Raw genomic sequence first — 25,173 nt, 5'->3', positions numbered from 1 at the left:
CTGATTCTTTGCTGTCGCTGCTGCAGCTTTAATTTGCTCATCAGTGCTGCCATTCGAGTTGGAATAAAATTATTATTGTATTTCATTTTGAATTTTCGTATGAGGGATTAGATCATCCACCCCTTTTCACCGTACAGTAATCACTTTATTGTGAGCTTGATGTATTGACAAATTATAAAAACATAAGGCGTTCAAGGGAAGGGGAGAAACTGGGGAGATCTGTAACTGAATTGAGCCTTAACACGCATTCCGCAAATCACTTATTTTGCAATCAGAGGAGAATCCAGTATTGCTGGCAAAGCTAGCACCACCTGGTGGTGCCCTCTGAAAGTGGGCAGGGCTGTGGTCTGTGGACTTTGGTGGCGGAGCTGTCGAAGTCCCGATTTGACAGGCCAAGTGAAAAATGCCTGGTCCTAGAACAATGCCAAGGTTCGATCTACGTGCGCATACTTGGCAAGCCACTTAAATGGCTTTAAAAATAAACCAAGCCAGGGCCGCTTCTTAACTCAACTCACACGGAGAACAAAACTTATATTTATTATAATTCCTTTATATAAGTAGGTTCGATAATGGTTTTACGTAAAAACTTACTATTGATTAATGAAAAAGAAGGACTAACACTCAAATTTATAATCTTTTTTAAGATCTGTTTTTGCCTTACCCCTTTTTGGGCAGTGCATTCAGGATACATGGGCTTAGCTTGAGCTTTTTGCCTTTTCCGGATGAGGCCCATAACAAATTAAGGCTTTTCACTTTCCATCCTTGTTGTTGTCTGGTGTGTACACACCCCAAAAAATGCGTAGCCCAAATGAATACCTAGGCAGTTCCAACAACCCATAATCATAATCATCATCATCATCGTCGTCGCATTTCTGGCTGTTCCTTAGCCTCCATTCTTGGCGGATCCACATCCAGGTGGCTTCGTCGTTATTTGTATTCGCTGTAATATGAATTGACTGCTACTAATAATAACCACGAGCGTTTAGATGCCCTCCTTCCGACTAAGGATAGCGCTGAACTTGCGTTCCTGCAAAATGTGACCGAAAAGGAATGAAACTAAGATTTGTTTTGCGTCGAAGATCTAAATACCCTTTATTTTTATTACAATAAATACTTTTGAAAGCGATTTTAATTTGTTCTTCATGACATCTGACAAAGAATTACAATAGCTTAGCAAAGAAACAAATAGTTAAACTGGTTCAAAATTTCTTACCAAAACCGATACTCTCCTTTTCTCAAAAAAGGTAAGAAAAATGAAAAACAAATTTCAGCAGTTTCAGCTCAGCATTGTTGATCTGCTGCCATTGATACGAGCGCGAGTCGAAGACTGGCAAATGGAAATAACTCACTGGACTCCGGACTCGAGCCCCGAGACTGGGACTCAGAGTGAAGCTGCGACTTGGGCTGGGACGTGAAACTTGGGACTGGGGCGAATAATGATAATGATGGCAGGCAAGGGCGCTCGGCGGGCTGGAGAGTGATGATCCACGCGGAGGTGTGGTGCAGGCCAGAAATCAGCAACAAATAAATGAGTTCATGCAACGACTTTGAAATGAAGACAAAGTGGATGTCGGTTCTTGGTTGGTGTGGTTGCTGTGGCCTCTGATTCTCAGATGAAGCTGGGGGATGTCTGCAGAGTGTCTAGATGAACGAGCAAGTGGCCACATCCTATCGGATTCAGGAGTCCAAATCTACAATTCGCCAGTGAATGTGTAATTTAATGGAGTACTAAAGATTCTCCCGTACCATGTGACCCAAAGTTCCTCACCTTTCTTTCGAAATCAAATTAATAAAAAACGCGAAAACATTTTAAATTTTTCATTTTCATTTATTGTACTTTTAAATATTTATTCTCTTGCTTTCGTTTAGCTATTACAATATACGGGCTTAGCGGCTAGAGGATCCTTAGAATGGTGAACATTTTTACAGCTTTTTGCTAGAACGTAGAAATTACACAAGTAGCATCACACACAAGTGAACATACACTAGGACCTACGCTAGGCATGTACAGCTATATAATAACTAGTAACTAGGCTATATACTTAAACAGATTCGATTCCTACTCGGATTGCTCCTTCGTTCTTACTCGTTGGTATGTTCCCATTTTATTTCGGTTTTATACAAGGGACTCTTTTCCTCCTCCCCGATGATTACTAAAACGACTTTTTACAATTCTCCCCTCACGTCGTGGAATGGATTGGGATGGAAATGTGAATCGCAGCCTGATCGGATCCCCCTTAAAACAGGGATTGCCGGCTGCTTAAGTGCACTTGGTTTGCTCCCATAAAACTAGTTTAGGATTAGTCCTACGCTACAGCTACAGTTACAGATGCTTATATGAGATACTTAAGCTATGGATACAGATACGGATTGGGGTGAATTCGGTTCCAGATGGGATGCTAGTCTAGGCTCTAAATGCTTACAACTTATGGCTGTTCCGGCTCCTGCTGCTCCTCGCTTTTTGGCTTTCTGTGCAAGCAAGTGAGTTTCAGAGAGTCTTTGTTGGCTTTGTTGTCGTTGCTGCGATTGCAATGCGTTCTGCCCCAAGGAATCGGGCTAAAGTTACTTCGTTTAAGCCAAATTAGAATACTTGTTACTGCCCGTCTAACTGGGTACTGGTAACTTGGTTCAGTGGGACATCTGTGCACGGCAATCTTAACTTAAATGTAAATTATGTAATATGTACAGCAATTGTAGATGGTGTGGGTGTATCATCGATGTGTGTGCATGTGATTGGTGCATGAGTAAGTGGGGTTGTGCAAGTAATACTATATGCAAGTTCAGCTCCGAGTCTCGCTTACATCCGCGTTCCCACATTGCCCCTCTGACTGGGCTGAGGGGCGTGGCCGTGACGTGGCAACGACACGTGAGGCAGGTGCGTGGGTGGCCCCGCCCCCAGAGGCGAAATGGATGGTGATCTCGTCGCCAAGGGCGATAGAGAGGGTGAGAACGACGGTGACATCGCTGATGAGGTGCTGAAGCTGCCACTCGCCTCGTGGCCAATGGGTGATCGAGGCAAGTGAGCGGGAGCCAGGCTCAAATGGGGTGGCAGCCTCATCGGTAAGTTTATGGCCCTTGGAGCTACGTTGGTGAGGAGGGGAGGTGGTATGTGGGTGGGCGGTGCCGAGGGAGGCGGTTTGAGCACCACACTTCCAGCACCCGCTGAGGAATGAGAGGAGTGCTTGCTCTTGGCGGATGAGGAGGCACCACTCCCACTGTGTCCACTGTGCTCCGATATGGTGTCGTCTTTCAGTCTCGCTATTTCGGAAAACACGTGCGCCAGTGGCTGGTATTGCGGTCCCCAGTCGAGGAGATAGTCCCAGTTGTAGCTGCCCGTCAATTCCTCCTCGCTGTGAACTATGGAACTAAGGGAGCCACCAACGTTACTGCCGCCAACCACAACGGGCACTGGGACAGGAACCTCTCCATAGCTTCCCATCACACCATGGCCATGGGTGATGGCAGTTCCGATGGTTCCAATGGACCCCGCAGTGGTTCCCGCGTCATCTGCACTGCTTCCTCGGTCAGAACCGGCTCCTGTCACATCATTGAGTTTGGCGTATATGAGGTTTGTTATATCCGATCGTGCGGTGGCATCCTCATCGTGGAACATATGCATCGGGTGACTGGAACCAGCCATGCTCGATGCCCCACCGCCGGCACCACTTGGATCGTGGTCAACGATACCCAGGCGAGCCAAGTACTCCTGGGTATTTTGAACAGAAATATCAGAGATTCTGCCATCGTCACTGCCTACGCCACCTCCTCCGTTGCGGTGATGAAGTGGTCCTTCGTTGATCATACGGATCTCCTCATCCTCACCATCATCCTCCGCCGATCCTCGACCACTGGAGCCGGACTGTTCCGAGCCAGACAATTCGGATGTCGTGGCTGCCCCCGAACTGCCAGCATGCGGACCAAATGGAGGAATCTCATCGTATTTTGGAGGAGCAAATTGACCAGAGGCACCTCCCGCCGCACCTCCAGTAATGCTTCCCCTTATTGGGATCGTGTCGAAGGCACTGGGATCCACGTAGCTGTTGGAATTTCCCACTCCCGCAGCATCTGTGCTGAGGTGTGGCTTGACCACATTCCTGGGCTTCCGGCTTCTCATGTGGATGAACAAAAAGATTCCGGCAGCAGCGCAAAGGATTAGGAGAAAAGCTACCAGTAGACCAATGGCCCAATCGCCGAGAGACCCGCTTGACGATCCACCAGCACTAGCCAGATTTGTGCCTGGATGAGCCAATGGATCCAAGGCAATCTCAACGACAGCCATGCTGGACAAAGAGTTATGACGTCCCGAGGAAGCTGATATAACCAGGCTGATATCCCGGCCATCCATGTACAGATTGCCATCTCCGTCGCCATCCAGTTTGAGTTTCCTCTTGATAAGAACGGCACCACTGCTGCGGTTGACCTTGAAGTGCGAGTGTGGAGCACTCAGTTGGTAAACCACTCTGCCATCTGGACCTCTATCACCGTCAGTGGCTGTCACTTGACCAACCACGAAACCTTGAGGAAGGGCCACCGCTGCCGGCAACACAAATTTGTAGGTGCGCTCAGTGAACTGAGGGGTAAACTCATCCCTGGACTCGATCTCGACTCGAACAGTCACTCTGGCCTTCTTGCCGCCCATATCGGAGGCCTGGAGCTCCAGTTCATAACGCTGCCTTTGCTCATAGTCGAAGACGAATTCGGATGTAACTAGACCACTTTCCGGATCCACTCTGAACATTTTCCAGGAACTTTCGTCGCTGCGAGCGGGAGCAATGCTATAGTTGAGTTGGCCAAAGGGTCCCTTATCTAGATCACTGGCATGAGCACGGAATACGGAACTGCCGACGGGCTCATTTTCAGCCAGAAAGTGTACATATTCAGAGAGCGGGAACTTGGGCTCGTTGTCGTTCTCATCGTGGAGTTCCAGTCTGAAGGGTTGCAGGCTGCAAAGTGGTCTTGGATGATGGCTATCGCAGGCTCGGATAATAAGCTCATAGCTCTTGGCCCCGGAATCGTAATCCAATTTGTTGTTCACAAAAAGCACACCAGTGACGAGATCTATCGTGAACATGTGCTCATCATTGCCAGAGGTAATGTCGTACACCACTTCTGAGTTCGGAGTGTTCTCCTGGTCCGCATCGATAGCTTGTAATTGAGCAATGGAGTACCTAAGAGGAGCCAGCTCGCTGATCTCAGCCTCATATTTGGCACTTCGGTCGAAAATGGGGAAGTTATCGTTGGCATCCAAAATGGTTATGATCACTGAGATTCCAGCAGAAGAATTTGTTCCAGCCGAAAGGGCAGACCCATGGGGATGGCTCAAAATCAAACGAAGTTTGTAAAGGTCATTGCGTTCTCTATCCAGGGGCTTGACCAAGACAATGGCCTTGGATTGTAACAACTCAAAAGTAGATTCTTCATTTCCAGCGATGATGACAAAGGATTGATCGAGAACATCTTGTCCCAGTTGAAGGACAACGGAACCCAATGGTGCTGCCTCGCTGATTTGGGCCCTATATTGGTTCTGCTGAAACTGTGAACGTCCTGACCCACTGTCACTAGCTTGAACTCTTAGTAGAGTTGAACTTTTCATAGCTGGTATACCTGCATCCTTTGCCAAAATTCTGACAAAGTGATCCCCGCTTGGCGACTGCGAAGGCTGCAACCTGCTCATATTAACAGACACAACTCCACTGGACGGGTGAACCGAAAAGCCTTCCACGCCTGGTTCAATAAGGTAAGTAACCTTTGAGTTACTGCCCTCTGAGTCCGCATCAGAGGCGTTCACTGTCAAAAGCTCCAGATCCATAGAAAGACTCTCGCTGATCTCTGTTAGAGCTGGCAGAATGGCAAAGTAGGCCGGAGGCTCCAGGGCCAGGAATTTTGGGGCATTATCGTTTTCATCGTTCACCCGGACAGTTAGGGTGGTGCGGGCTTCATGGGCTGCATCGGAAGCAATCACCTCTAGCTGATACTCCTGTTGGAGTTCATAGTCCAAACGACGTTTCAGGACCAGCTTTCCACTGTATCGATCCAAAGCAAAGATGGACATGTTTTCTGTTTCTAATGTGGAATCGCTACCAAGACGGTAGGTCAGAGCAGGATTAGTGTCCACATCGTTGGCTGAAATGGAGGTTATTACGGCTCCGAGTTCAGTGGCTAAAAAGAAAAGTAATTAAGAAGGAAAATAATATTAAACGGGGAAGATAAAAGGAGAGAGTTGGATAAGGAAAGGAATTTCATTTAATGGAAAATCACGGAAAATATTTGGAAAATTTGAAGCATCACTTACCTTCACTGACAGTGACGAGATTGTTTGGCGGGAAAGTGGGCTGGTTATCATTCACGTCTACGATTTGCACTCTTATGGTGGCAGTTCCCGTCATCTGGGGCACTCCCTCATCTGTGGCGATGATCTTAAGTTTGTAGACATCGCGAATCTCCCGATCCAGCACAATATTGGTCTTCACTATGCCACTGAAAGCGGGTTCGATCACAAACGCATTGTCGTGGTTGCCATCTACGATATGGTATCGCATCCGACCATTGGCACCCGCATCCGAATCGAAGGCCTGAACTTGGGCCACGAAGGTTCCCTTGCTGTTACCCTCTGAAACGGTGGCCACAAATTGCTTTTGCGAAAACTTTGGGCTGTTGTCGTTCTCGTCCTCCAGCTCGATCACTAATTCGGAGTAAGTGGCTAGGAAGGGAGCATCTGTACTGCGAGCAACTAGGACTACGTGAATCTCATTGGGCTGGCTGTTGGTCAGGGCAAAGGAGGAGGATCTCAAGGCCCTTTGGGATCGGGTGGTATTATTTTGATCCTCCTCTGATAGTTCCTCCATTTCATCCGTATAATGCAAGGCTCTGCCACGATTTAGAGCCGACATCGAGGGCGTTGCGAACCGATCGAAGTCAAGTAGATGGGGCTTATTTACTCTTATGTCGCCTGAGAGGGAATCCATGGACAATACACCGTCCTCATTACCAGCGCCAAAAGAGAACTGCACCTTTTGCCGACGTCCATCGCTGCGGAGGGCCACGACTTGAAGGAGTTTTGTTCCCGAGGGGGAATTCTCCTTGATCTTGACTCTATAGGTTTCATTTTGGAAACGAAGAACCGGCGAGCCTTGTGGGGCTTCCCCTATTAGCAGTTCGATAAGACCCAGGCTGGACTGCGGTGGATTCCCCTTATCCTTGGCGATAACTTCCAACTGCAACAGCTTTCCAGACTCACTGGCCAAGCTTTGTGAGGCACTCAAGGCTCCAGAGTTCGGATTTATCCGGAACTTTCCACTAACAGCTGAATTTTCTGCCTTGAGAGAGTAAATAACCTCTCCATTTGCCCCCAAATCGGCATCGAAGGCTTGAACCTTCAGCAAAGTTTGGCCAGGTTGAATGAGAGCTGGAACCTGTCCTATGTAGGGATATCGCTCGAATACGGGTCTGTTGTCATTAACATCCAGCACGTTGATCTGCACCGGAACCGAAGTCGATTTCACTTCATAACGTCCTCCGTCCGTGGCTAATACCATGAAGCTGTAGCTCGCCTGCAGCTCGCGATCCAGTTTTCTGTTGGGAAAGAGGAGAGAGGCAAAGGGGAAACGATTCAATTAATGGCCTGAACACGATCAGTCGGCGATGGGCGCCGCTTGCGACACTAATTAGGTATCTCTGGGAGCCTCTGCTCTCTTACATATTATGTATAATCGTAATCCCACCGACAATTAGCCACACGAAATGATTCGCAATGGATCTAGGCAGGAAGAAAGAAATCTGACAAGGTGGCTTGCACTGTTAAAAAAAACTACTATGACGTGGAAATTCTGATGCAGCTTTGCTCCGGTTTCTTTGCTAATGGCTAACTAATTTTATTATTAAATTCGTAATTTTATAATCTCATTTTTAGCCCTATTTCCCCCAGTGCATGGGGTTAGGGGCTGAGTGGTAATTAAGTCATTTGTTTGAAGTCTTCCCACTGGAGATGCACACTCACATTAGCATTCGCCTGGCTTGTGCTGCGGCCTCAGTTGACTCGTCTTCTTGGGCAGAAAACTAATCCCGGCAGTCGGGACGGCCTATCGCTATCACGAGGCTCCAGCTCCCCTGGAACATGTTTGCTGCCACAAATAATAAACCTAAATGATTACAATCCTTCGCAGTTGCAGCCACAGTCGCTGCAGTCGGTAGGCAGTCGCCGCCATTCCATTCCGCGCTTGCATGTTGGCCAATAAAACGAATTTAGCAAATTACAAGCTCATCCCGGCAGAGGGCCATTTTATGAATTGAATCAGTCAAACCGAAGCAGAGGAACAGCGAGTTGGCTTGTCCAGATCTCAGAGCTCTGAGCTCCTCGGTTCTACCGCTCACCACCTCCCCTTTTTTGGCCTGAATGTGAAACAACAGCAGAAATGCTTTCAAGGGTCAGTCATCAGTCGAGGTTGTTGTTTCTTTTGTTGATCATCAGGCGCGGACTTGGGGTTTGTGGCTGGTCAAGGAGGGGTCGAGGAAGGGGTAGAAAATGAGGGACAGGCGACGGCGAACAAGCCATGTCGGGGATTGGGCCTAGACTGATCTCTCACTGAGAAAAATTTGGGTAAGAAGAATATAGTGGTCGAAGAATTTTACTCTAACTGTTAACTCGAAGTGAAAGGGTGAGGAGATAGCTATTTCTCATCGCCATTAGCGATATCGTTGAATATTTTCCTATAACTTTAAACTTAGAGGTATCTTACTTAAAAAATCAGTGATCAACAAATGCACGATTGATTTTTAATGGGAAAGAGTAATTTATTTTCGCCTCTTATTAGTTTTCATTATTTTGCGGAGTGCAGTGGTTAGCCCTAAGCTCTTGACTCTGCTCGCTTGTCCATCGCCAGTCAGTCAGCTAAGGCTGGAAAAAAATGAAAACTAGCAACATTGGCCCAAACAAGCGGCAGGCGCATTTTTGTCTCCTCCCTGTTTGGCTTCCCCGCGACCCGTGTATACCGCAAAGCCAGGCTTAAGTTCAAGTCCAAGAGCAAATCCAAGACTGAGTTGCAATCCAGGGACCAAGTCGCCAGCCCCAATACCGATTGCAAGTCCAAGTGCAAGCCAAGACTAACAACAACGTCACGAATTGTCTCTCGGTCCGTCCGACTGTCTGCTCTACAATTCTGCTCTGTGCGCTATTACCTCTCCATGTGGAGCTGCAGATCTTTATTCTCGACTCCGGTCTTTTATTTCTGTGCTTTTCGGCGGTGGCGGGGATTTCGTTTTTATTGTTTGCCGACAATCAGCGAAAGATAAAAATTGGTACATGACAGCGGATCGCGTTTGTATAAATGGCAACACTGACGCTACTGTCATTTCGAGTGCCCCTGCTCGGGAACTCCCTTCTCTCATCCAGCCCCTCGGATTCTTTAAACTCCGCGATCTCCTTTGGCCGGAACTGAGCAAGAGCTATGTCAGACGGAACAAGCAATTGTTGTCATCATTGATTGTCAATAAGCATAAATTTGCACCAGAGGGGGCCCAAGGAGGCCACAACAAAAGTGCACAGGAAAAAAATCTTTAAAACTATTTTAGACATCAGAACTCCCTTGAGATATAATATAATTAACTTCCCACTGGCTTTTGTTGTTGTTTAAAAAAGAATAGCTGAAAAGTAAAAGTCATATTCTTGTCGAGGTAGAAACGGTTTTCCAATATTTGAAGAAACTTTTCCCTGTGCAAAGACGAAGATCGAAGAACACACATGAGGAAGGGACTCATTGAGGATTCACATTGGACTCCATTTCAAGTTACAGCTCCACCTTAAGCTATTTTTAGGAATATCTGTAGGAGGAGCTGGGGGCAAAAAGTGTCCAAAAGGAGTATAGGAGGAGCGGCGATGACAGGAGACGGATCGGCAACATTGTCGCTGGATGCGTAGGATGCTGATATATCTCGGATACATCGATTTCCATGCCACATTAGTTGAGGAAATTATGGCAATGGTTCTTTGTCGCGTCCTTGGTGGAGATCGTACTCCGAGATAAGATCAAGCCAAGCAATGACCCACAGATTCGATACCCAGGTGATCCCCTAAGTACAACCAACTGAAACTTACCCGACGGTGGTGATTAATCCGCTCTGGCTGTCGATGGCAAACTGCCATTGGCTTTCGTTGGTCAGGGAATAAACGAGTCTGGCGTTGACGCCCAAATCCGCATCCACAGCATTAATCTGCACCACACTTGCGCCGAGGGGTGCGTCCTCCTGCACGCTGGCAATGTATTTGCTTAGCTTAAATCGTGGGGCATTATCATTCTGATCCTCGACGAAGACAGTGATGTTACAGTGTCCCTGTCGACTCTTCGGTTGCCCCCGGTCAGATGCCTGGATCTGCAGGACGTACTTAGACTGCTGCTCTCTATCCAAGGGCCGGACACTCAGCTCTCCAGAGCAGGCATCGATGCTGAATTTGTTGCCTGAATTGCCGCCTGTAAGGGAGAGAGGGAAATGATAACGGACTCATATTAAAGCAGATGAAGTATATTTTTATATAATTTTATAATGAAGGTGTAGTGCCTTAAGAGAACAACTTGTTTTATTAAAAAGGAAATGTTTCCGAACTAATAAGATTAACGAAAGATTTCTTCTTACCCGTAATGCTGTAAATGAGATCCGCATTTGGGCCCTCATCCAGATCGCTGGCCACCACCGTGTGGATAACACCTGGATCACTGTTTTCCGGAACAGAAAGACCGTAACACGATCCCGGCCGAAATTCCGGGGAGTTGTCATTGACATCTCCTATCGTTATGTACACAGTGGCCACATCGAAGTGCTGACCATTCGATGCCTCTCCATTGCTGTCCGAGGAGCGTTGCTTCCTTACCGCAGAAGGGGACGACGTGGCCAGGCGATTGGCATCTCGTACATAGATGGGCAGAACGTAACTGGCCTGTGCCTCCCTATCGAATTGGCCCCGGGATGTGATGATTCCCCTTTGAGGGTCCACGTAAAACAGATCATTGGCCACGCCAGCAGGAATTTCGTAGCTGAGATTGGCTGTAAAATAGTGTAAGAAAATTATTATTTAGAATTGGAAAATATATGTAGTAGTTTTAAAAGATCATTTAAATTTCTGCAATCTGTCATAAATAGTTCGTTAAAATGTGAAAGTCTTACCGTTTTCTGCACCGTGAAGTGACTTTGCAGTGACTTGCAGGACGAAACTTCCACTGGGAACATTCTCCAAAATACTTGCTCGATAAACCGCCTGAAGGAATCGAGGTGGGTTATTGTGACTGCCTTGGACTATGAGCTGAAGATTTAGAGAGCTTTTCTTGGATTCAGGTTTGCCGTGATCTTTGGCACTGATAACAAGGTTGAACCGTCCACTTTTCTCCACGTCCTCTGCGGCCGGTGGGAGAGACTTAATCAGCTCGATGATCCCAGTTTGGGAATTGATTCTGAAGCGGCCCTCGCCATTGCCACCTGTGATTTCGTAGGCGAGGCGTCCGTTCTCGCCAGAGTCCTCATCCACAGCCACGACGTGCGCCACAATCTCGCCAATTCTGGTTGCATCGCTTATGAAAAGAGAAGCCGTTTTGCCACCGTTTGTATTTGGGGAAACAAACTGCGGGGCATTATCGTTGGCATCTTGAATTCGTAATCTCACAGTGACCGAGGTTTGCAGCCGTTCTGTGACATTTGAAGATTGATCCAAGGCTTGGACAATGAGCATGTACTCCTGCACGGCTTCGAAGTCCAAGGGTGCCTGAAGACTGAGGGAACCTGTCAGAGAATCCATGCCAAAAAGAGGCATTGCCTGCTCTTGGCTTTCGTTCAGTTGTGGGAAATATCGCAGCAGGCGATATTGGAGCTCCCCATTGGTACCCGTGTCCGCATCCGTGGCCGTAAAGTTGTGGATTATTGTGCCAATGGGAGTGGCCTCGTTCACCTGTGGAAGGCATAGAAGAAAAAATAAAATGCAATAATTAAAACCTGCGGTATTAAGTTTTATGATCAGTGATTAAAATCGGCAGTCTCAATCTGCTTCGAGATCAAACTTTCTATTCTAAGTTTGTAGCTCCATTACAAAGTTCTTCGCTATATATTAGCGATATAAACAGTTAGCTGTAATTACCTGAAGATCCACAGGATCCTGGGGCCATTCGGGGGCATTATCATTGACATCGGCCACTTCTATTTTCACTGTGATGGCGCTGCTCTGCGGGTTATTACTGGCGGTGGTGTCCAGAGCCCGAATTTCCAATCTGAATTCAGACTGAACCTCTCTGTCCAAGAGACGAGCCACGACGAGATTTCCTGAATGAATGTCGATGTCGAAGGCGGACTCAATTAGATCCTTGGTCAGGGGATTCAGAGTGTAGGTGACGCGGAGATCCTCGAAGGACTCCTCCACACTATTTCTGATCACATCCGACGGACGCTCACTGGGGCTGATGGAGCCGACCACATGGCCAACGACGGCATCCTCGCGTACCTGCGCAAATACCAATTATAGATTACTTTCTTGGCTTATTAAGAGGAATATGGGAGGGGCGGTCGAAAAGAGGAGGATGCTGACTTCTTGGGTCGCTCTACTTGGACCTGGGTGTTGTTCGACGCGTATCTTAATCTCAACAACAGTGTTGAAAATCCAATCTTAAAGCAATAATTCATACTTCAAGATTACGAAGGCAGCAAACATTTAAAAATTTCATTCCCCCTTCCCAAAGAAGAGAGGCGCAGAGCAGAGGAACCAGAATCTGGAGAGGAAGCCTGTCCAGTCTCTGGTCCCAGGTCTCGAGTCGCCGACCAATGGCATTAAAAAGAAATTATGCATTCCGACCAAGTTGTCGGCCCCGAAAATCACTGCAGAAAAATGTTCTTAGCCATATGAGCAGCGGGTTTGGGGGGTTTGGAAGAGGGGAGGAAGAATCTCCGAAGACCGAAGAAACTCCGCACAAGAATTTAATATGCAAAACCGCAAAAACCGTTCCAAAGGGTCCCACCGACCGTCAAAAACAAAAACAAAAAAAAACGGAACGAAACAAAAAAGGTTCTCTCCGGCAGAGGGTATCTCTTTTCATAAAATAAAAACATTGCAAATATTGTTTGGGTCGCCAAAATGGAGACACAAAAATGACAGTCACGAGATTTATGCCCCGCCAAGATTACGCAGTTGGCTGCCTGAAAGGGGTGGGACTGAGGGGGCCGTCAGAAGCAGTACACTCAGAAAAACAAACTTCGACTCCCTTCTCTTCTCTGGGAAGAGCACATTATTATAAGTAGAAAGAATTGAATTAATAATAATAAGTCAAAGGCATTAAAATGTTTATTTTAACTTAAACCGAATATTATATAATATATTTTTAGTAAAGTTTATCGTTTTTCAAGTGGAGGGTCAACTAACGACTACTGGAGGCTGTGGTTTTTTCATTTCGACTTTGGCCAAATTATTCACAGAGCCCAGCCGCAAAAATGGCGAATGATTTGTTCTGGACTTTTATGGCAGGGCCTACCAGGAACGACGAAAAAAGGGAATAAAAGCCCCGGGGGTTGAAGGAAAGGACCCTGCTGGTGGGGGAATTGCTTAATTACATCGGATTTATTTGCGGCAATCCGTCGCTGAGTAATTGGCATCAGCCGACGACGATGACTGCGACTTTACGGCGGAGTGCATCGCTGTTAGTTCAACGCCAACGCAAAAGAACAAAAGCCGAAAGGAAAACGCGGCGCGGTATCAAAGCGATGGCAAAAGGCCGACCGAAATGCAACGAAATGTGTCAATTTTAATTGTGGCCGAAACGGATTTAAGGGACGCACAAGGTCCCGACCTGAGATCCACCAGTTTTGTTCTGGGTAAGGAATACCCCTCCTCCTTGACAGACTGCCTTGCGCTGCGAGAGGCAATTAAATGCATGTCAAAGCGTCGCAGCCATCAGCGGCTGAAGCCAGGTTTCAGTCCGAATCCGAGGAAAACCTGGGATCCGGGGAGGCCGGAGAACCAGGTACTTGGGAGTGGAGAGTATGCAAAACATGTGCGAATCGAACGTGATAAAAATGTTAAAGGGTTCCCAAGCCAAGCCAAGGAAGGGAAAAGGAGCAGAGCGGCATGCCGAAATCTAAGCAGGCGAGTTCCTCGAGGCACGAGGCGGCTCCTCCATCCTCCTGTTCTCTGATCTCTCAACTGACGTCGCGAATCGCACTTAATAGGCCTGCTCGAGATCTCCCCTTCTGGGGGAGGAGGCTGAGAAGGGAAGGCGACGTGTCACAGAGCGTAGTGACAATTACGCGTGCGCAATGAAAACGCCGACAATGGAGGAGGATGAAGATACAGTACACTGCCAAAAACGAAAGTGTAAATGTAGTCTCGTGCACTTCTTCGGTATTTCTTCTGGATTTGGATCTGGTTAAGAACTCTGGATCTGTTGGTTAAGAACTCTTAGTTTTAAGCACTTTTCGACAGTTAGTTACCAAGAAGTTCCTGTTTGCTCAGTGTATGTTGGGGTCTTAGGGCCTTAAATGCAAAACGCGATACTTCCCACGTCTGAGGCACTCTGTGACATCTGCTTCCGAGCTCTTTAAAGGGGCGGCATCAGCAGGCGGAGGTGACCAGGAAGGGATTCGGTCGGGCAGAGTCGTGTTCTCGGCCATTGTCACGTTAGGCTATGGCTGCGACTACAAATCATCCGTCGCAACAAAGGCGGCAAGGCAAAGGCTCTTGGCTAAAAGCCAGAAAACTGGAAAAGGCGACAAACGCGCTGCTCACGATCGCAGGGAAAACGGTCGTGTAAAACTAGAAGCGTCAAATAGACAAAAGTTTTCCAGGAAACCAACTTTGTGGCCCCATCTTCATTCCATCCCATCCCATCCCGAAGTGACCCTCGCATAAATCTCGCACTCACCCTGAAGACCAGGCTGGAGCTGGTGAATGTTGGGCGGTTGTCGTTCAGGTCCAAGACCTCGACGCGCAGCATCCGCACCGTTTCCCTTGGAGGACTTCCGCCATCGGAGGCAGCCACTCCCAGCCGATAGATGCTCCTCTCCTCGTGATCCAAGACTACCCGGGTTCGAATCACTCCGCTACTGGGATCGATGCTAAACAGTCCGTGGCCATCGGAGTCCCGACCCTTCACAATAGAATAGGTGATGGAGGCATTCTGCCCGTGGTCCCGATCGATGGCTCGAATCCGCACCACTTCAGTTCCCGGTGGTTGTTCTTCTCTCACGCTGACCACATCCTCTTGCGGATCGGCGATTTCGGGGGCATTATCGTTCACATCGCTAACGTGGACGCGCACTGGAACGCGGGCGCTTCTTACCGGGGTTCCCTGATCACGGGCCTCCACTACTAGGTCGTAGAGCTCGCGGAGCTCTCGGTCAAGGGGTTCACGGGTGGATATTTCACCTTAAAAAGAAAATTAAATGATGAAATATTTATGGGTTTGCAGTTATTTAGATTTTAGTAATGTTTTCTTAAATTTTACACCTTATCCTCTTTTTTAGTTTCCAAATAGTTTTATTCTGGTTTTAGGGTTTTGTAATCTTACTCCCAATACTATCATTTTCATAAACTATTTTGTACAGAGGACTACTTTTGCCACATAATGGCCAACAGAGGGGACTGGGTTCATTGTTGCCGCCTAACTGGGTCGTCGATGATTAATGCCCCCGAAAGAAATTCATGTCATGAGAGTGCGAGCGGAGCGGAACCTGTTTGCCAGGATTAGCTGCACGAGATTTCCATATTTAATTTAAATGAGACGAGACGGAGAGGTGTCCCCTCCAAGAATACGAGTACCGCTCGCCTCCAGCGGACACGCACATGGATGCGAGGCGAACTTGGACACGGACAGTGGCTGGATGTCAGGCCAATGATATTCCATTGACGGATGAGCTGACAGCGTTAAAACTGTTGTTGCCCGAACACTAATGGTCAGGCATCGGCATCGGCATCGGCATCGGCATCGGGCACAGAGTTTGAGACCCAGTCGAGATCTCGGGTATCTCGGCGATCGCATTTTATCGCTTGGCAGGAACAGGTTTGCCATGCGCTTGATCTATGGGCCAGTGGCAAAGAAGGGGATGCACCGGCACAAACTTCCCCGGAATAGCTTTCACATTATTTTAAACCTTTAAATTTCTTATTCTTACATAATTCTTAAATTGAAGTGTTATAAAAGAGTGGTTTTAGGAACACACTGGTCTATTGCTATAATGACTTTGGGTAAATATAAATCGCTATGAAAGAAAGTAGTCTTAGAACTTTAGTTTTTCACTGTGTAAGCAATGTAAGCTGGATCTCCTTTGAAGCTTTGAGGAGCAGTAATGAATGACCGTGGGTCATGGCTGGTGGCTTGACAGTTGCCACCGCCACCGGAGCCGCGTTGAGTGAGTTGTTCGCTGTTAGAGTGGCCTTAATTTATGGCCAAAAGGAAGCTTGACTCACCTGTGACGGGATGCACCTGGAAGCTGGAGTTTGCCGGCAGCAGGCTGTATCTTATGGCTGCATTCTCACCCAAGTCCAGATCACTGGCAGTCACCACTCCCACAACGGAGCCTCTCCTCAGATTCTCCTCTATGACGAACTCGTATTTTGATTTCCTGAACTTGGGATCATTGTCGTTGGCGTCGAGGACTCGAACTATGACTCGCGTCTTGGCATGAGCAGCAGGAGTGCCGTTGTCAGTGGCCAAAACCGTCAGTTGATACCGATCCCTGGACTCCCGATCCAAAGGAGCCCTTAGGTATATCCATCCCGAGTTGGGGAATATGCCAAAATGCTGGGCCACGTCCGAGCTGCTAATGGAGCTCGTGACATTGTCCACTCCGGCATCCACAATCCTATAAGTGATCCTGGCATTGTTTCCCGTGTCCAGATCGCTGGCATTAACCTGAATAATCTGTAATAGAGAAGCAGAGAGCCAAAAACAAAAGTTAGAGCACGGAATACCAAACGGGGAATGCATCAATCATTTGGGACCAAGCACAACGAGAATCAGGCGGTGTTTGTGTATCTGGCAAACCTCTGGAGAACTCGTTTCCGATGGCAAAGATATGAAGTGATTTTATGATCAAAACTAGTTCAGGCCAAAGAACCGAACCGAACCGAACGAGCTGAAGAGCTGACGAGCTGAAGGGAGCACAGGAGTGGAATCAGTGGAGTGGCTGCCACTTGGGAGCCAAAGACTTTGCCCAATATCTTCAGTCGGTAGGAGCTCCTCCTGGGTGTTGAGATATTTTCAACGCGATATGACGGCCGCCTGACAAAAGCGTGACTTTTAGAGGCTGTTAATCAAATTTATGTGGCCCATTTAGCTTGCATTACACAGATTTATTTTTCAATAAAACATCCTTAGCAGAAGCCATTTCAATGGAAATGAATCCTGGCCAACAGAAGAAGAACTTTCGCAACACTATTTAACGAGGAAAAACTAATATTTATTATAATTACCTGTGTGTTTATGGACCGTGATTCGGATACGTTCACGGAGTACTCATCCCTTTCGAAAACCGGAGGATTATCGTTCACATCCTGAACATCTACCAAGATGGTTAGATTTGTTGAAAGGCTTGGAACTCCCCCATCGGTGGCAGTTACAATGAGGGAGTGGCGTTGCGAGGTCTCGTAGTCCAAGTGTTGGGATAACACCAAATGGCCAGATCTCGCATCGATAGCGAATAGTCTTTTGCCAGAATCTCTGGCCAGGCTGTAGCTGACTTGACCACTGCTTCCCGAGTCTTTGTCGTGGGCATGGGCAGCGTAAAGTGGAGCTCCCAACTCGGCATTTTCCGGTACGGAGATCCGAACAACGCTGGCTTCGAATTCCGGAGCATTATCGTTGACATCCTCCACTTCGATGTTGACTTGGGTGTGTCCGTAAACGGGAGGCTCTCCCAAAGTGGCTTGGATATTCAGCAATACCTGGGCCTTCGCCTCATGATCCAAGGGCTTGGCAATGCGTATGTTTCCTGAGCTGGCTTCTATGGTGAAGTAGCCATCGGGATCGCCAGAGTATATCGAGTACCTCACTGGGCTGCGTTGGGCTGTAAAGTGAAAAGTACACAGTGTTATATTAGCCGTTGACTTATTGAAATAATTTTTTTTATATTAATTATCTATAATGCTTCTTTTGATTCCCTGGAATTTCCCTTGATATACCGAAAAGTTCAAGCGCGGAATTCAGGTTAGTGCTCCCAATGAATGGACGAGGAGTGCAATTATTTCCAACACATTCTTCTCCTTCGGCTGTGGAGTGGAGTTGAAGGAACTCCGAAATTCGAAATTAGGAGCCGCCGCTGCTCATTAAAAGCCATTCAAAGGCCTCAACAATGAGTTGCAGGAACAATAGAATCGGGCAGGAGAAGGAGCTCTCGTCACCGATTGACACATGAGGCAGGTAGAAGTGGACGGGGACGGAGATGGGGCAGCACATTCAAAGCACATGGGGCATGGAAGGAAGTGCACAGCGAAAGCAGCAAATTAAACCGCAAAATCATTTTGCATAGCCAGCGTTGATCGTGGATCGTTCACTGCGACTTGGACTTCGACTTTGTTACTGCGGTCTGTAGTCTGGAGTCTGGAGTCGGGAACTGGCATTGAAAACGAGCCCCTTGTATCATGCTCAGAGTTCAGCTCAACTCGATGACGAGGACGTCGTTGATGGGTGCAGATTTCTGCCGAAATTTGCGTTTGAAGTGTTTTGCTTTGCCTTTGTTGCTTCACTAAAAAGGCCCGAAATGGCTTTAACTCAAAATGGACGAGTTGTGAGAGTTTGGTGAAGCTTTTGTGCTCATTGAAAGAGTGTTTTCATTTTTAGACCATTTTTAAAGGCCCTCTGATTAATATTGCATAATAGCTAAATAAGTCTCTTAAGTAGCGTATGTAATAGTTGAATAGTTTATTTGCCAGTTTGAAGACAATGTTAGAGTATTAACAGAAGTTGCATTTTTTGTTGTATATTTCTCTTTTAGAAGTTTTATTTTTGTTCATCTCTCCTTCCATTCTATACATTCAGGCTCGTAGCCCGACTTTGCCCCGTGAGTCCGTAATATGCGCATATTTTGGTTTCCAGATCACTGAACTAATGAATGAGCTACCCAAAAATTATAGAATTTCAAGGATTACTTACCAGTGTCTCCGCTCGTAGCTATCACGGAGCCCACGACCGTGCCCCTCGGAATGTCCTCCTTCACATAGTAATTGTATCTGGCCTTCTCAAAGATTGGAGGTCGCTGCATGGCATCAATGATGCTCAGGAAGACCATGGCATCAGCACCGCTCCTTAGATTACCGCCATCGGTGGCCGAGATGTTCAGCATGTGCATAGGCTGTGTTCGAACGGATAGCATATCCGGACGGGCCACGAAGATCTCACCCGAGGATCGGTCGATTCGGAAGATTCCCGCCTCATTTCCGGCCACAATCCGGTACGAAACCTGGCCAAAGAGTCCAGAATCCGGATCTGTGGCTACAACGGCGACAATCGGGGTACTCGAGGCTATAGATGGGGCACTCGAGGATTCCCGTAGCGACACATTGTATTCCCTGGGATAGAAAACGGGACGGTTGTCATTCACATCCGTTAGCTGCATTTTGATCATGGCCGTGGTGCTTAGGCCCCCGCGGTCGGTGGCCAATACGGGAAATTCGTAGCTGCTCCTCCTTTCGAAGTCTAGTTCACCAGCAATGCAGATCTCTCCAGAGGCGGAGCGCACTTCGAACTCGGTGAGGTGCTTGAAGCCTTCGCCCAGGGTGTAGTTCACCATGGCATTAACTCCACAGTCCGGATCACTGGCAGAAACCTGAAAAATGGAATATAAAATTAAATTAGTACCCTGATTGAAAAAGAGATATTTTTTATATAAAAGCTGGTAATGATAGGCCTTTAGTTAAGTATTTTCAAGCCAAAGAAATTGGCAGCATAGTTCTGTCTTGGAGATTGCATATTCCAACAGGTACAAATGAAGTTGTCAAAATTTTAATTTGATTTACGGGCAGCGGCTGCCGTTGGTTTTTGGGCTTCCGTTCCGGGGCTTATCTCCGGACGCTGTTCAGGGCTTAATTTGGCAATTTGTTATGCTCGGGATCGAGTTGGAGGCCCTCCGCCCCCGAGACGTCGTATCAGGCGGCTGTCAACTTAAATTTGAGCCCAAGACCCGGGGTGAATCACTGGCAGAAAGGTTGCAGTTTGGCGGAAAATGGGAGCAATGACCCCGCTTAATGGCACCCAATTAGTTGGCATTTTGCGTAATCGACATTTGCATTTTGTTGGCTGTCTCTTCTGAGCCAAAGGAAACAAACTGGGAAAGGGGATAGAGCTGGCATGGCTGGAAGTTGTCTTATAAGTAGCCAACCAGCGGGTCAGGCATCGATTGCATTTTGACGCCAACGAACAAGCCAAGAAACTGGCAATTAAAACTGTCATTATTTCACTTTAAATGGGAGGCGCAGGAGGCCAAGGAGACCGCTTTGTTTCCCCCTTCTGGCCAAGTCTGAGGAGTTGTCACACTGTGATACCAAAATGACAGACTTCTATGAAAATTCCAACCTAATATGATTTGTTAAACAAAAGAGTTTGGTAATTATTTATTTATATATTCATTTCATTAAAAGTTTCGGCTTTTCTAGACCATTCTTATTTGTTAAACTCCAAGCTGTAAACCTTTTTTCTTTGTGTACTTGAAGCCCTTCCCCAGGCCGTCAGTTTAGAGTCCAGACTGATATGCATTTAAAGCGAATCGTGTCCGGGATCCCAGCACCCAGTTGCTGGGCTCCTCTCGTTGAATTTCAGTGCTAATTACACTTTTTGTAAGTCTGGAGTACCGGGTACTGGGTACTGGGTGCTGGGCAGTGGGACCTGAACTGAAACCAGGCGAAGATCTGCTTAGATTGTTGCTTCGACTAAAGACTTTCATTAAGCTTAGTTGGGTAGCAGCTTAAACCCGTTTAACCCGGCCGGTGAAATTGTCGCCAGGCGAATGGACGGGGGCAGTCCCAGTTCTGCGATGGGACATGGGATGGGACGTCGTCAGCCCAGAGATTGGCAATTTTATCTGTCAACAACATGGAAGTTCTGTGTGCAACTGTATTCGGAGCGCGGGATGCGAGGATCTGGAAGGGGAGGCGGCAAGGGTCCAGTGTTAAATAAATGCACGCCCACACGAATCGAAGAGGATTCAGGGATCGTGGGCTTGGAATAAGACAGGCAAAGGATCTGCACTTGGAGAAAATTCATATATATTACTTCTTCTTCCACTTTCAAGAACCTCCTCCTACTTTGCGTTATTTTCAGTGAGCCTTTGCTCTGATAAGCTGAATAGCGCCCATAAGGCAGCTGCCAACGGGTTGCGGTTATGTCAACACCAGAAACAGGCAGTAGTGAAAGGCAAATCAAATCGAAGGCAGTGAAGCCCCAAAGCCAAAGCCACAGCCAAGTGACATCTTTCAGGCAGCCAAAAATATAAAAAGGCAAACAGTTCAAGTTCGTTTCCAAATGTGAGGAGTGAGGAAGTCGAGAGTTATTCATCTTTGTCAGCACGCATTTCTCACACTTTCCTGCAGGTGGGGATGCTAAAAAGGGGCAGCAGCGGCGGCATTCAATGGCCAATTATGGCCTAACAAGGCCTCCAACTCCAGCTCCGAGTACGACTGGGACTGCGACTCTGACTCGAAAAGTCCGAGCTTCTGCTTTCGGCTGCTGTTGATGTATGCAAATAAGCTGTCAAAAGTAATTTCATTCAATTACCTTATTTAACGTACAAAAACCAAAACGGCCCGAGACAGAGCAAGGGAGATGGCGATAAAGTGAAAGAGAGAGGTGTCGGGGACGGGGAGTTGGCTCAAACCAAAGCAGTTAACAACAAAAGGATGAAGATGATTGCTGCAGAAGAACGTTCTTCAGCATCCATGCGGATGTTCGTGGTTGCAGTTTGATTAACAGCTCTGCACTGAGAGAAAATGGGTTCTTCATATATCTTTCAATATTAACTCCCTGGTTCGCCAAAGCCCTGCGCTAGGACCTTCTTCAATGTGGGCATTAGGTTTTCTCACAGTGGTAATGGCGAAGCTAAGGCAACAGAGTTAAGTCACACCACAGTTCTGGCTAATAGAAGTTGGCCAAATGTCGGTCGTGTCTCTGGTGCGGATTATCACCGAAACGAGTGGAGTGAGTGGCAAAGACTCAAGCTCGAAGTCTCTGAATCCGAGGCCAGCGAACAGTTTTGATAAGACATCCCCGGAGCAGGAACCTCTGAGGCTGTGGAACTCTGGGCCTCTCAGACAGGGACTCACTTCGCGAATCGCAGCGTGCGGCAGCTTGCATATTTCTTATGCAATTTCCGGCAGATGTGGATGATTTAGCTGGCCCCGCCGCAACGGCCAATACGAAATGTGGCTGATGAGAAATGGCTACGTGCTCACAAGTGTCGGGTCGGACTTTATTTTTCTTAGGCGACTTAGTTTGAGTACTTTTCGGCGGCCCCTCTTAACACACGACTCAATCGTCGTCAATCCACTGCCATCTCCAGTGCCAAGTCGCTGTGAAATCCAATATTGGGGTGAAGAAAGTGTTGGCCATGTGGGTGTCGTCGCCGAGGTTTCAATGTTCCATTCCATCTTTGGCTTAAGCAGAAAGCGTGAAATGTCTGCGGTCTTCAAGCAGATTACTCACCACACACTGAGATAAAAATGAGACTTTTGCCGCCTGACTTACACATACTTCTGTTACAGTGTACCTTCCCTACTCCTCTGCGGTTTTATCCACAGGTGATTGACCAGCAATCGAATTAGTTATAAAGACATTTAGACCGCTGAGGGCCCGGTAATAAAGTCTCCTCTGCGCACCTGGAGAATCCTCTGCGGCGTGTGAAGATTTCACACTTTTGCCTTGATTAGTCACGGGCTTCGCACCTCCCCGAACTCCCCGAGCTTTTCGCGGGTCTCCAACATGGCAGCTGATTTATGTTGACGCCTTATCAGGGCCCCTCAATATTTATTGCAATTTTTATAAATTATTTTTCGCTCTCCTAAAAGATGCGCGCTTGCGCTCGAAGAGCTGAAGATTTATATGTGAGCAGATGTGATGGGGCCGCACCACCGGGAAAGTGGTGCAGCGAAGGGGCGCAGGGCGTGGCGGTGGCGCAGCGAAAGGTGGGAACGATCTATTTCTGTTTACTTTTCTGTGGCTGAGGCTGTCTTTCCCCTGTTCTTGCGGCTCTCTCTCTCTGTTGTCGCTGTGCATCGTCAAACACCAAAAAGCAATTCTAACAGTTGTTGCACCGCTGCAGCACCACTGCACCACCACTGCACCACCGCTGTGCCGCTTGTCGTGTTATTAGGAATTTTTAATTTTCCGGTATAGATTTCTGACTTGTTCTCCGCTGCGTTCTCTACGCTGTAATGTTTTTCCAACACAGAGAGAAATCAGTATTGAGATCTACTCTGTAATAATATTTAAACTCAATTTTGGATTAAGGTAAGAGCTTAATGATATGTTCAAACTTAAATTTTAATAGTTTTCTGTTAACAGAAAAGATGGTAGTTAACGTTTTTTCCAAGTGTGATCCTTCTTTTCGTGGTTTTCTGCCAGAACTGTGCTCCACCTTGTCTCTGAGTGGTGCAGTGGTGCTGGGGCATCATCAAAATGCATCTAACAAGGTTGTTAGGTGTTAAATAAGTGTGCTTAAAAATTTATCTTGTACATTTCTTCCTTCATTTGATTTATGTTTGCTGGCACTTGGCTGCAGCTGTCTTCTTAGCCGAAGCCCATTACCCCGAGCCACGCCCCCCTTACGGTTACGTTTACGGTTCAACCTTTGAGTCGAAGTCGGACTCGGGCTCAACTTTTGCTTTCGCCGCTGCGAGAAAACAGCGTCTATTGATAAATCAATATACCAATAGATGCGTGGTGCAGAGTGCAGGGTGGTGCAGAAGTGGGGGAGATTTACATTTACCCGCTGGCCATGGACTTGACTGCAGATCTGCGAGGCTGCGTCTGCAAATGGCCAAAAACATGCGAACACAACACAACTGGTCAGGGAAAAGGAGAAAAATGTTTAGGAAAAGACTGGCGAGTGGGGGACTGAATGCGTTTCTTGTGTTTCAAATGCCTCTCCGATTTTCCTGCCGCAGCTGCATTTAGCTGGCTGCAGCACCACCCGCCTGGGTCTCCTTCGCTGCCCCTCTCGAAATTCCCATCCTCCGATCTGAACTCTGAATCCAACTATGACTGCGATGATCGATCGTTGCACAAGTCCACTAACGTTGTTCGCTGGAATGTGCGTCGCTTGCCGGCTGAGGCTGAACTTGAGTCAAAATCAGTTCCTCTTTGCTTGCCAGAAACAAACTTCAGTGTTCCTTGTGATACAATATAATGTTAAAATATAATCAATATATTTCAAAATCTCTTTAATTTCTTGAATAAGAAGTTAATTTATGAATGCATTTCCTAAACCCTCGCGAGGTCCTTTATTCTGCCTCCGCTTAGTGCTCATTCCCTCAGTAATCGGAGGCGCTAGTCAATGCCTTCCTCATTAAACTGCAGTTCCTTCGGCGGTAGATGCAGTTGCAGCTAATTAAGTTGGATGCACGCTCCAAAGATTCTGGCCTCTCAGCGTTAATGAGTTGCCCTTTCCCTGTGACCCCCCACTCTCCAGATGCGACTTCACCCACACAGGGAATGAAATCAAGAGCGACAGGAAGTCATGCGCATGTCAACAGGCAACTACTGGCTCTGGGAGGAGCCCAAGAAATGCCGTCCAGTCCGGGCAATAAAACATTCTAATTGGCGCCGCTTGAATGGAGGAAAAGCGGAGGACTTTGTGTGGTTGATAGACGTGTGGACACACCTCCAGGAAAGTGTTCCCCATTTCCTGGCCTGTATAGGAAAAATTAAGTGCACTACGATGACCATTCCATGGTGACTAACATACAGAGATCACAGAAGCCTGTTCGAAACAAAAGACTTCTTTTGATACTATGATATGATGTGTATGAAAATATGTGTCAGGGCCTACCGAAGTCTTTTATTAAGAGCTAGTTTCATCCTGTGTGCCAGCGCCTAATGGCAAGTATTTGCCAACTGCGCGACTTTCCCCAAAGTGGCACCCAAAGTAGGAAATTGTCAATGAGTTGTCGATGGCCATAAAGCGCTGCACCACAACTGGGCCACACACAAAGTGGTGAGCACAAAAAGA

The 25,173-nt window shown here is 47.3% G+C and overlaps 1 protein-coding gene across 1 annotated transcript in view; it reads right to left on the bottom strand.

The window, feature by feature from the left end:
* Positions 1-1,829: 1,829 nt before the first annotated feature.
* The window catches only part of LOC108110826 (protein dachsous), a 66,573-nt gene continuing 43,229 nt past the window's right edge, over positions 1,830-25,173 (bottom strand). Inside the window, exons 3-12 of the mRNA XM_017220062.2 lie at positions 19,110-19,782; positions 17,432-18,024; positions 16,427-16,880; positions 14,883-15,385; positions 12,116-12,475; positions 11,155-11,929; positions 10,627-11,034; positions 10,091-10,463; positions 6,293-7,572; positions 1,830-6,159 (exon numbers count right to left, since the gene is read on the bottom strand). Coding sequence (XP_017075551.2) covers positions 2,798-6,159; positions 6,293-7,572; positions 10,091-10,463; positions 10,627-11,034; positions 11,155-11,929; positions 12,116-12,475; positions 14,883-15,385; positions 16,427-16,880; positions 17,432-18,024; positions 19,110-19,782 — 8,781 coding nt within the window. The 3' untranslated portion in view covers positions 1,830-2,797. The remainder of the gene's footprint in view (positions 6,160-6,292; positions 7,573-10,090; positions 10,464-10,626; positions 11,035-11,154; positions 11,930-12,115; positions 12,476-14,882; positions 15,386-16,426; positions 16,881-17,431; positions 18,025-19,109; positions 19,783-25,173) is intronic.

This window comes from Drosophila eugracilis, unplaced genomic scaffold (genome assembly GCF_018153835.1).
Source record: "Drosophila eugracilis isolate 14026-0451.02 unplaced genomic scaffold, ASM1815383v1 contig_2152, whole genome shotgun sequence".
NCBI lineage: Eukaryota > Metazoa > Arthropoda > Insecta > Diptera > Drosophilidae > Drosophila > Drosophila eugracilis.
The sequence above is the reverse complement of the archived record's forward strand: the minus strand, read 5'-3'. Positions and strand labels throughout refer to the sequence as shown.